Source organism: Populus nigra, chromosome 1 (assembly GCF_951802175.1).
Source record: "Populus nigra chromosome 1, ddPopNigr1.1, whole genome shotgun sequence".
Lineage (NCBI taxonomy): Eukaryota > Viridiplantae > Streptophyta > Magnoliopsida > Malpighiales > Salicaceae > Populus > Populus nigra.
This window is the reverse complement of record NC_084852.1, coordinates 8,622,984-8,636,023: the sequence shown is the minus strand read 5'-3', so window position 1 is coordinate 8,636,023 and position 13,040 is coordinate 8,622,984. Positions and strand designations below refer to the sequence as shown.

The 13,040-nt window shown below is 31.5% G+C and overlaps 1 protein-coding gene across 3 annotated transcripts; it reads right to left on the bottom strand.

Annotated features, from left to right (window-relative positions):
* Positions 1–1,213: 1,213 nt before the first annotated feature.
* Positions 1,214–6,107, bottom strand: LOC133689531 (probable beta-1,3-galactosyltransferase 14). Of its 3 annotated transcripts, XM_062109402.1 has the most exons (8): positions 5,934–6,101; positions 5,489–5,877; positions 4,695–4,847; positions 4,515–4,597; positions 4,298–4,397; positions 3,594–3,707; positions 1,840–1,982; positions 1,214–1,558 (listed from the first exon to the last, which is right to left on the bottom strand). In XM_062109402.1, exons 2-8 carry the CDS (start codon positions 5,863–5,865, stop codon positions 1,473–1,475), a joined length of 1,056 nt encoding a protein of 351 aa, XP_061965386.1. In that variant the 5' UTR covers positions 5,866–5,877; positions 5,934–6,101; the 3' UTR covers positions 1,214–1,472. The 3 variants fall into 3 exon arrangements, with proteins under 3 accessions (XP_061965386.1, XP_061965376.1, XP_061965393.1); XM_062109392.1 differs by having other exon boundaries at positions 5,489–6,100; XM_062109409.1 differs by lacking the exons at positions 1,214–1,558; positions 1,840–1,982 and adding an exon at positions 2,794–3,079 and having other exon boundaries at positions 5,489–6,107.
* Positions 6,108–13,040: the final 6,933 nt, after the last annotated feature.

Sequence of the window (13,040 nt, the reverse complement as noted above, 5' to 3'; positions counted from 1 at the left end):
TTTGCTCCCATAATTTGTTCTTCAGGTTACATTTGCCCTTATAATCTGTTTTTTTTTGTTACCTTTGCCCCTATAAATTTAGTTTAATGAAAAATCATCACCACCAAATAACATTGATCTCCTAAAAATACATGTTCTTGACAAAAGTAAAAGAAGAGTGCACAGTTTTTTTATTTTTTTTATTTTTTAACGCTAACAATTTACGTACTTAGTATGTGTTTTAGGATAGTTTATAGTAAATTCATCCTCTTTTAACATATTATTTAGTATTGTGATAATGATTGTGTTTCAAAATACTATTCGTTTATAAATATATCGAAATAATATTTTTTTATTTTTTAAAATTTATTTTTGATATCAATACATAAAATAATTGAAAATATATATATAAAAAAGCAAATTAAAATAAAGAAAAAAACATAATTTTTTTTATTTTTTCAAAAATATTTTTAAAACATGTAAAAACAAATGGGCTCAAAGTAATATTTCTGATATATGCCCTGCATTTGGAATGAATATATGGAAAACTATTAACATGTGTTGTAATATAAACTTTAAGTATATAATGTAACTATGCCTCTCTTTTTTTTTCCTTTGCAGAAAAATTAGAAAAGAAATAATAAACTTTGCAACAGATTACAATACCAATAAAAAACTTCAAAAATTCAAAAAAAAAATTTTTGCTTAATTTTTTTCGAATTATTTTGATGTGCTAATGTTAAAAATAAATTTTAAAAAATAAAAAAAATATTATTTTGATATATTTCCGAGCGAAAAACACTTTGAAAAGCAACTGCTACCACGATAGCAAACGCTACCTTAAACAAGTAAGCTTCTCATGGGCCAAGACCTAGCCCACAGCCCACTTATGCTCTCCAAGGTTACAAGATGCCTCCTTTCAAGGTCCGGTTCCAGCCCTTGAGAAGTTGTCCTATCCTAAATTGATGGCAAATGCACATTCATGGGAATAGCATTAAAAGCTGTTTATTCTCTGGGAACTCTCTTTTCCAGAAAATGAGACAACTTGTCGCGTCTCTAAAATGCAGGGCGAAAAAACTAATTTGAACGCTACAAATCTCAAATCAGCTATCTCGTTTACATGTGCCTGCCTCATAACGCATGAATATATACGGTGAGCAAATGCTTGCACACACAACCAAGTAGTCATGCTCCATTATGCTTATGACATGGTCATTCAAGAACAAAAATCGGATGTCAACAAATTTTATGGGACTGTATATTCAATAATGGAAGTTTACAGGGTGTAATCGCTGTCCATAACTCTCATTTTTCCTATAGTCTAAACCTACCAAAAGGTTTGTGACAAAGTATAAAATTTTGAAAAAAAAATAAGATGGACTGAAGGAGATGGTTAGACGTATCTGTTAGCAGCACTACCAACTTCACGGAGTATGCAATTCATAAATCCCACTCCAATCTAATTCCTTTGGAAGAAAAGGATAACCAAAATGCTAATCATCAGATTCCATAGTGGGACTCTTTGAGCAGCTCTCCTGCTGATGGAGTTCTAACAATCTAGCTTCTGGATTACAAAGCCCTGCATTATAATTAATAGGCGTCATCAGAACATATACGTTTACAGTCTGTGGAAAAATATTCAACACGCCATCTTGTGAGAAATCAAATGATGCAGTTTTATAAAAATGATTTGACAAATTCTGCATAAAAATCTGAAGCAAGGCAGGTTTTCCTTGCATTAGAAATGAAACAAAATCATCAGCGTGTGTGCATGTTCAAGCCTGAAAAGTAATAACGGAGAGTGATACTGATATTGTTCATTTTGATTCTGTTTCCTTTATGGCTGATAAAGATACTGACCTGAACATTTGGGAATGTCCCAGACTGCAATTGATGATGGTGTACACTCTGGTGAGCACAGCGCTCTGTTATCCTCATGATTAACATTCATTGCCAGAATCCATGCACCTATTGTAACATCTTCATTGCTGAACATTCGGAAACTGATAATTCAAGAAAAAAGACGGTGTTACATGGAATGAAATGATCATCTCCAATACATGCTGAGAATCTGAGTCTATAAGTTCCTCAGTGTACATATTATGATTGTCTACTGCCAGTTTTCCAAATATAACGTGGCATTTCATGTTCTTGTGTATACAAACAAGCAAGCAGGGGACTGCTCATGGTACATTCAACAAGGTATGTTCTTGCTATTTCAGGTCAGAAGCAAGGCAAGCCCCAAACAAGCTTCAGCCGGTGATGGGCCTGGTCAAGTCAACCAAAAAAAGCTTCTTCATATCTAATCCAACACAGCTTTTTCTTGGGTGACTTATCCATTGCGCCTCATCGTGACATCTTGATTGATCATACAGTTTGTTTGAAGTGAACAATAACCTTTTCAGCTACTTTATTTATTTATTGTAAATTAATCCCATGGTTCTTTGAATGAAATTGCTTTTCTATCATGAAGAATTTGTCAAAACCAACATATATAACAACTACAAAGATTAAACAGCAATAATCATTTTTATGCAGTGAAAAAAGCTTGCAAACTTAATTGAAAGCAAGGAATTGTGTGGAATGCATGTGTGCGGGAGGGGGGGGGGGGGGCAAGTAAAGTATTCTCTCTCTATATGCCTGCCACTTTAAGTTTAAATTACAAGATAACAACTAGTTTTGGGTTAGGTTCCCCTCTCCACTAAATATTGAGCTCCACTCCCCTCTCCTCATTTTCAAATTCTTGTTTTCGTGAATTGTAACTGTTATTTTCCTTGTGTTATAAAATCAGAAAGTTGAGATAACCTTTCGATCAGAGAAGAAATACATGGCAGGGAATAAAAATGAAAGGTTTGGCAGGTGAAGATTAAGTACAAGAGACCTTGTAGTATCTAAAGTACAGTATATACTTAAATTCCCTGATATCCAAACTACCAGATAAAATGTCAGCTTGCTTTTAGATGCAAACAATCAAGGTGGACAGGTTCTTAACCATCACAAGTAACATGTGACGGCGTGGCTGAGTATGACTAAACAAGCCAATTATCAACCAAGTTCCAAGGCAGTGGCAGAGCTCGAGCAATGTTTGAAGGGGTGCGAACTGCATATGATATAAACTTAAGCAATGGAAAAATTCTGAATACAAAAACAGTGGAATATCTAATTTAACAAATAAATTATGCAAAAACATTCTCTATGCAAGTTACAGTCAGATACTATCATATGTTGGGAAGGACCTGAAATGCAAGTGGAAAGGAAGGCATACTTTACATATACAGTATGCATATAAATAATTTTTGGAAGAGGTGGAAAGCACCCCCGCTGTTGTTCCAAAGTAACATGGGATATTCACATGGTGGATGCACCATCTAAACAAAGAAAGGAAACATGATAAAACTTGAAAAATTGAAGGAAAAGGAGAAGCATGAGCTTTATCCCAAAATGGCAAAAAAGCCAATAGCTCTTGAAAGGCATTGGACAGCTTCACAATTGGTTCTATGTCCCTAAAATTGTAGCTTGAATAATCATCATTGTATAACTTATTTTAAACAAGCTTTTCAAGGCTGGCCAAACACTCAAGGGGATGTCCTGATAAAGGTAATAAGCAAGCTAACCTGTTGTCTCTGAGAGCAACTAAACTTGCGACAACATCTGCAGAAAGAGCATATATTGGACCATACGCATGAAGAAAGTACTCCTTCCCAAGCAAATAGGATAGTGGCTCATACCTGCAAAAATCAAGATTACGTGATTACTGCAAAAGTCATGGCTATATACAATTTGGGATACTAATTCTTTTGGAGATTATTAAGCCCAGTGGTATTGATGCAGTGCTTTTTGGGTAAACCAAAATCTCCAATAGAAGAAGGCATGATGATGACAACCCTGAAATGATTCCACATAAGGAAGTCTTTGAAGTGGATAAAATTTTTGTATGAATATGGTACTAAATTTGGAAAATTGGGAATAAAATAAAGCTCAAATAGACTCCAAAACCTCATAAACATTAAATTCTAATCCTACAGAACATCAAATCATGAGGTAAGATTCAAGTTAGATAAGTAAAGTATCAAGAACAAACTTTTCACAGCAACAGCTCCATGAACTGCATTGCTGTTGATTAGTAAACAGTTTCTTCTATAGTATCACTTCAGTAACATGACTTCAACTCAATTTTGATGTATAGAATGTTAAATCTAGTAAGAACAAGATTCAAGCTACCTAAATACAAAAAATAGGATGATTGATTTAGAAATTGTCATGTTTATATATAGCCATGGTCTACAACATAAGAAACAAAAGAGGAAAATGAGCTTACCATTTGAGCTTTGGATCAGTGAAAACTGGTCCCTTTTTCAAGCATCCAAGATAAGTTTGAGAGTGAGCACGCTCTTTTGCCAAAAGAGTTGAAAGACGATCTGAAGATATATTGAAAGACAGCAACGTGGTTTATATGGAACTGTACTACAAATGTTGATCTCCAGAACAATGCTACTGAATAATGACAACTATCAAAAAGTTTCACATTTACCCACCTGGCCTCAAATATATGTCATCATCAGCTTTAACATAAAACTCAGAATCAAAAAGTGCATAGGCAGCTTTAAAGAATGCTAACCTGCAAAAAAAAAACCCAGCTGAGTACAATTATCCAATAATTAACTTGATGAAAAAAAAAAGGTAAGAAAACCATGCAGCTCATCATCAGTACTAACGTTTTATATGGGAGCTGACTATACTGTTCCTCAATATCTAATAACAAGAAATCATCATATTCTGCAATCTCCCTTTTGAGCTCCGCCATCTTCGATTTATCATTAGTTCTACCAATAACAAACCTGAATGCCAAACCAGTGGATTCTTCCAATCTGCAAGCCAATTAACTTATAAACAACCAAAATATGATACAAAGAAAAGGCCTTATACAAGCTACCAGTTTTCAGGAAAGTTCAAAAACATGAACAATGAAAGTCTGTGAAAAAAGAAACTATATAGCACAGTTCTCTAAAAGGAAGTAGATCAAGAGCTCAGCAATAGCAACAAAATATTAGTATGAAATAGAAATCATCCCACTAAACTACGATGTACATATTGCTTTTCAAGATCACATCCGCACCTCTCTCTCTCTCTCTCTCTCTCTCTCTGTTTTTTTTTTTTTAAAATCTTATTCTCCTCAAAACATGTTTAGTGAGAAAACATCAAATCCTCAATTGTTTCTCTACTCATAACTAGCATATTGTGTCCTGCTGAAATTGAGAAACTTGAGACCTTCTCTTGCTGAAGGCTAAATTATGTTGAACATCAGTTACAGATCAACTTGTTTCTTTCTTTTATTAGAGTTCTTGTTTGCTATCAATGAATAATAATAATATTAAAAAAAAAACCTAATTCACGAAACAAGAAAACCAAGAACTCATTTTAAAAATGTGATTTCTAAATCTATAAGCAAAAACCTATCAAGATTCAAACAATAGCTATCAACAAAGAAAGAAAGAGAATTACTCTATACCGTTGAAGTCCCTGTCGATCGGATGGCATCCAAGTCTTCCTCAAGGACCGTCTCCGACCCGATGACCCGAACCCAGTTTGAATCCCAACAAACCCCATAACCTTCTGTCTCTCTCTCCTTTCCTCACCATCCAAAAGGAGGGCGTTTCCAACACCATTGTCATTCTTGTTGCTATTGGTTCCCCAGACGACACGGACGGATCGCGGCGGGGAGTTATTGAAACAACGGTAGGTGTGAGAGCAGCTAAGAAAGGAAGTGAGGCCGAAGATGAAACCGGAGATCCCGATAAGAAGGCAGGAGAGAACCAGAACCGTTGATCTGCGAGAATTCGAGGGTTGTGATAGGCGGGAGTGAAAGAATTTAGGAGAAGAAGGCATTTTCTTCTGAATTTGATTTAATTATTAGTAGAATGTATGCTTTACTTTGGTTATAAAAGAAGAAAGATGATTGCACAGACGGAGACAGATTTTGCTGACGAGTTGTTTTTTTGTTTTCTAGTACTGAAAGAGAGAAGAGAGAGAGAGAGAGAGAGAGAGAGAGAGAGAGAGTTGTCAGTGTGTGGTAAGAAGAAGAAAGTGAAGTGAGGTGGAGGAGTTTCTTTCCGTTATTGGTAGTTAGTTACCTCGTTCTTGTTCGCAAGTAGCTGTACCTTAGTGATTTCATGGATTGCAGCACCTTCTTGTTGTTAGCATCTCCTGTGTTGCAAAAGCAAAGTTATATTTTAATATATTTGATATATTTTAATTAATTTTTATATGATATAATCATGTTATTAATTATATAATTAATATAATAAATTTATCATAATTAAATATAAAATTAATAAAATAATACGAAAAAGATTTAAACTTTAAAAAATAACCACATATTTTAGAATTTTAAAAAATTAATCGTCAATATTTTAAATTCTGATTTTTCAATTAGGATTTTTAAAAAAAATTTAAAATTCAAACTTTAAAAAAATAACCATTAACATTTAAAATTTTAATTTTTTAATTTTTTTTAAAATACATCTCTAAATATGCTCATATGCTTGAACATTTTTCTTCATCATTTTCTTCTCTCTAACCTTTACTTTATTTACCTTAAAATTTGTCATAAATCATTTTAAATTTAATTTTTATGATGGTTTTTTTTTATGATAATATTCTCATGTATGCTTTCCTAGTTTCTATGATAATGGTTGCTGAAGAAGAATCAAATCATCAAGGGCGGAGAACAGAGTCTCATGGCTCTATTCTTGGTCATAATATCATCAATCATTATAAAAAGAAAGGTAAACTAAGGCTATATAATGATTATTTTGCTGAAAATCCTAAATTCATTGAAAGCTAATTTTGATGAAGATTTAGGATGGATCGTCTTCTTCTCATTCGAATCGCAAATGCAGTGAAGCTTAAAATTCATACTTTTAAAAAGGACAAATGTTGTTGGTGTTCTTGGCTTATTTTGTCTTCAAAAGATAATTGTAACTCACATGAGACTTGTATATGATATTCCTACAAATCTTACTTATGAATATCTTCAACTTGAAGAAAGTATTGTGATAAAAAGTCTTAAAGCTTTTGTCAAAGCAATAGTAAAAGTCTTTAGTGATTGGTATCTAAAGGCACCAAACAAGATTGGTATTGCTTGATTACTATCAGCTAGAGAGCAACATGGATTTCGAAGGATGTTAGGAGGCATTGATTGTATGCACCGGAAATGGAAGATGTATGTTGGTCATTGTCGTGAGCTAACTATAATTTTAGAAGCAAGAAATTCACAAGATCTTTGAATATGACATGCTTTTTTTTTTGCATGCATGAATCACTACATGATATTAACATTCTTGATCAATCATCCATCTTCACTGCACTTGTTGAAGGTCATACTTCTCTTATCAATTATACAATTAATGATCATAAATATACAATAGGATACTATTTAGCAAATAAGGTTTATCCTAATTAATCAATCTTTGATAAGATAATCCCAAAGCCATTAGGAGCAAAGAGAAAATTTTTTACAAGTAAGCAAAAGTTTGCAAGAAAGGATGTAGAGCGGGTGTTTGGGGTGTTGAAATCTTGTTTTGTAATTGTGTGTGGCCTGTGCGATACTAGGATGAAGAAACGTTCTCAAATATTATAAAAGCTTGTATAATAATACATAATATGATTATTAAGGATGAATAAGCAACAAACCTTGGATTTGAATGTGAACATGAAGTAAATTCTCGTGTATTAACCTCACATGATAAAATAATAGAACTATACGAGTTTTTTCAAACTCATAATCAAATAAGGAATAAAACAATTAGCTCCCAACTCCAAAAAGATTTGATCGAACATTTATGGCAACATCATGGTGACAAGTAGAATCAGGGGTTAATGGAGTTGATAAAGTTGGACTTGCACTGACATGATTTTTTTGTTTCTTGTTTGGCTTTTGTTGTTGGCTTGCACACTCATATTACCATTTGGGTTCTTTTTGGAAGATAACCTAACAATTTTCAAATTGAAATCGTTTGCCAATGTAATAAGCATATATTTTCTAAGCATCATTAATCTGGTAAAAAAATAGAGAAATTCAATATGATAAAAAAAAATATTAAACAATTTAACATGGAAATGAATATTAAAATTATCCATGATTCTTCATTCATTCCACTTTGATGATGATTTTCAATCTTGGTAAAAAAATCCAACAAACTTACCAGCTTCTCTATTTATTTCTTACCATCTACTTAAGATGTTTACTTGGGAATAATTGTTCAAACTCCCTCAATTCTCAACTAAGTAATCATATACTTTAGCCTAAAATTATTCTGTTGTTTTCTAACTCCAGCAATTGAATCTTTGCTTGTATTTAACCATGCAATAAAAAATAAATAATCTTTAACCGGTGAGAAGTTCTTACTTTGTGATCTTTTTTACTAGTTGGAAAATTAAATTAGAGTATATAGAGTCATCAATTATTTGACTAAGATCACTTGGTTGAGAGGGGATATATTTTGACTCTCTAATAAGAAAGTTGGTGAAAGAATTTGAAAAATTTAAATCCATCTACATTGAAAAAAAAACTCAAATTAGAACTAAAACATTTATAGTGTCATCTCTACCGGAAACTTTAAGTTAAAACCTCAAAAGACAAAGGTAATGTTTACACATGATTTCACTTTTCCCTATAATATCAAACAAAGTCTTTTTTTTTATTACAATAGTGGCATTAAGATGTATCATGCAATAGTTAACTCAAAATGATGACATGAGAACTTCCTAACTCATTCCATTATTTCCTTTTTAATATAACCAAAATTGACATCTCAACTTATCAATTTCCCATGCTCCACATGACTAACTATAGAAGGTGTAAATGTTATTTTTAAGATGTCATGTAATCCTTACAAGTGCAAAATACTATTTCCTTAACTCATATACTGAGATGCTCAATTATATTTTTCTAATATAATTTCCAGTAATAATCAACCAACCTTCATATATCTCCTATAAAAATATATAGATGTCCTGTAACATAGGAAAACCAAGTGGTAGGGTTGATTGACTTGGAAAGATATAATACATAAGCCTAATAAGAAGCATAACCATATCTAAGCCAATAATGGCGGAAAAATAAACTTTTTTCACACAGGAAATAAATTCTACTATAAAGTATTCTAACATGACATTCACATAGTGAAATTGCTAATGTTTAGTAATGCTAACCATCATAGTAAAATAAACTGCTAAGGATTTCAAAGTTTCACTTGTAAACACAAAGGTGCAGGGTTCAAGAATATGGAGCAGCCATCTCAAGCAAAAAAAGCTGGGTAGGGAATTCTTTAAATTCTTTGTAGATCTCATTCTAGTCAGACTAGGATGAAATTTTAGCAACCACTAATTTCAAAATTAAGTTTGTGGAGGTCTTAATATCATTAAATTGACTATAGCCAAGTAATTAAATTGACTATAGCCAAGTAATTACACAAATGGCTAATAACCACCATGTACTCCTCTGATATCTCTCTATATGCAAAAGCATACATTCGTGTTCAATACATAAATTTGCCTACAGATAGATGTTCTTACAGTATCATCTCTATTAAAAACAAATAATTAAGAGCAATACAAGTTAGATCCATGTCCATGGAACATAAAGTTTATATATTATGTCAACAAGACATAATCTAGTAGAGTTTTTTCTAACCAAAGAAAAATTCAGAAATTCTTCCATAAGTTATTAAAGCTTAACTTCCTGAGTAGGCTTATGATCTTTTAATATTTTGTTACTCAACTTTGCCTCATTTCAAACTCTCATATTGTTGATTTTCACTTCACCTTTTCTCTTTTATAATTTTACTACATTCTCTCTTCTATTTGCTTTCCTTTTATATTTTCTCTTCTATTGTACTATTACTTACAATATAAGCTTCAAATCAATCCAAAAATCACCAAAACTAACACTCAAATTTTGTAGAGACTATCAATAAGAGAAAACAACCAATTTTTTTTTGCAAAGTAAAGTCTAATAAAAAATAATCAAATATATCACAATTTAAAAAAAAACCCTTTTTGAGAATTGTCTCACTAACTAAAATAACTTAAGCAAGCTAATTGAAAAGGTAAATCAATAACTGATGAGCAATTAATTGATGAGCTAGGAAAATAATCACTTGAAGTGAGAAATTAGGGCACAACTACAAATAATTAACAAGCAAGGACAATTAAATGACAATTGCTTCTTACTCTTCAGACCAAAAAGAAGCTAAGACATAAGGATTTGATTTTTAAAGGCTTATTGTTCTTTTTTTAAAGAGGAAAGCAAGGGACAACTATAAATGAAAGAGTTGTTGGCCAATGTGTATATGTACCTTATATTGACCTTTAGGTCATACATTTATGTGTGTGTATGTGTGACAGAGAGAGAATAAATTTTAAAGAAGTTTATACAAATATTATATAATCAAGCATGAAGTATTTCATGAAGAAGTCCAAGAAGGAAGTATATTGAAGAATTAGAATTAAATATTCATTTTTAGTGCTTGATGTAAATCCTTTATCTCATATTGATAGCATAAAACTAAAATGAATGTATACACTTCATTATGCATACATTTAAAAAGGATTAATAAAATGGTTCTAAGAGTTCACCTAGGTTAAAACTGATAAATCTAGAATTCTGCATAAAACGGTCAATCGTTTGGTGATACTAAATGAACCGGTCGACTGCTTGTTTATCCGTGATTAACAACCGAGAATCCTACAGGAACTAGTTAATCGATTGGCTTGAGACATTTGAACTGGTCAACCATTTTAGCTGTTAGTGGAATTGTAATGGCTACAAATGACTAGTTTTTGCTAGAAACATATATATATATATATATATATATATATATATATATATATATATATATATATAGCTTGCTTAATTGTAAAATTAAGTAGGAGATCCGAACCTATATGATATACAAGCTATTCTAAGTGCAAAAACACATCAAAATCATCAATTATTGATTATACTCTAATTGGTGCTATTAAATCTTCATATTCTAGCGCAAGGAGTATTTAATTTCATTTTCACTACACTTAAATACCTTCAAATCCTTTAAGTGCTATCTTGTGAGATATAAAGATATTAAAGCTTTCATTATCCATTATATTAAGAGAGTTATTTATGATAACAAGAATTACACTTGTAAACCTTTGAGAGTTAGGTATAAACTCTTGGTATTGGTGATGTAATTTCACCAAGGAAAAATCTTGAAAAGGGCATAACTTCAAGTGGAAAAATCTTGGTGTAGATTCATCAAGTGATGAAAAATCTTGAAGAGAGAATATCTTCAAGTGGTGTAAAAAGCGTGGGGTGGACTCATCAAGTGGCAATTATAATCTTGATCTTAGACTAGTGAAAGAATACAATAATCAAGACCGGTATGGTACTTGAGGTGTGAATGTAGGCTTGTTGAACCACGTTAAAAATTGAGTTTGAAAATTCTCTCCCTTACCTATTTATTTTTAGTACTTTAATTATATTATTGGTTATAATGTTTATTTTTAATTGAATTAAATTGCATTGATTGTTAATATTAGTGATACAACTAACTCACCCCTCTTATGTGTTATTGTTGCCTTAATCCTAGAATAAGTCAAAGCCTAGTTATGATTTATAAAGTTTGCTTAGATTTTTGTAGAATGTCACTCACTAGCTATAATCTTTAAAATATAGGCTTATCCATATCTAAACCACCATTCTTTAATGGCAATGACAATACCTATTGGAAAGCTAGAATATATATATTGATTATGATTTGTGTCTATCTATAGAGAATGGACTTCATAGGCTTACCAAAATTGAAGAAGTTATAATGATTCCTAAAGCTAGAAGTGAATATATGGATGGTGATAAAAAAAATTTGCTTTCCATGGATGTTAAAGCCATGAATACTCAATATTATGCATTAAGTAGAAGCAAATTTAATAAAATCACGTCTTACAAAAATGCTAGGGACATATAGCATGCTTTAGAAATAACACATTAAAGAACTAGCCAAGTTAAATAATCTAAAATAGAGATATTAGTTCACCAATATGAATTATTTAAAATGCTTCCAAATGAATCCATAACTAGTATGTTTGCTAGAATGATTACTATAACTAATAATTTGGATGCTCTTGGTAGGACTTATACTAATGTGAAAATTGTGACCAAAATTCTTAGGTCTCTAATGAAAAATTAGGAAGCTAAGGTGACGGTAATTCAAGAAGTTAAGGACCTCATCAAACTTTCATTAGAGGAGCTCATTAGTAATTTAATGAAACATGAGATTACCATGGTTATTTTTAATTGAATTTAATTGCATTGATTGTTAATATTAGTGATTCAACTAACTCACCCCTCTTATGTGTTATTGTTGCCTTAATCCTAGAATAACAATTGATGTCAAAGCCTAGTTATAATTTATAAAGTTTGCTTAGACTTTGAGTAGAATGTCAATCACTAGCTATAATCTTTAAAATATAGGCTCATCCATATCTAAACCACCATTCTTTAATGGCAATGACAATACCTATTGGAAAGCTAGAATATATATATTGATTATGATTTGTGTCCATCTATAGAGTTAAAGAAGGTATAATGATTCCTAAAGCTAAAAATGAATATATGGATGGTGATAAAAAAAAATTGCTTTCCATGGATGTTAAAGCTATGAATACTCAATATTATGCATTAAGTAGAAGCAAATTTAATAGAATCACGTCTTACAAAAATTCTAGGGACATATAGCATGCTTTAGAAATAATACATTAAGGAACTAACCAAGTTAAAGAATCTAAAATAGAGATGTTAGTTCACTAATATGAATTATTTAAAATGCTTCCAAATGAATCCATAACTAGTATGTTTGCTAAAATGACTACAATAACTAATAATTTGGATGCATTTGGTAGGACTTATACTAATGTGAAAATTGTGACCAAAATTCTTAGGTCCCTAATGAAAAATTAGGAAGTAAAGGTGACGGTAATTCAAGAAGTTAAGGACCTCATCAAACTTTCATTGGAGGAGTTCATTA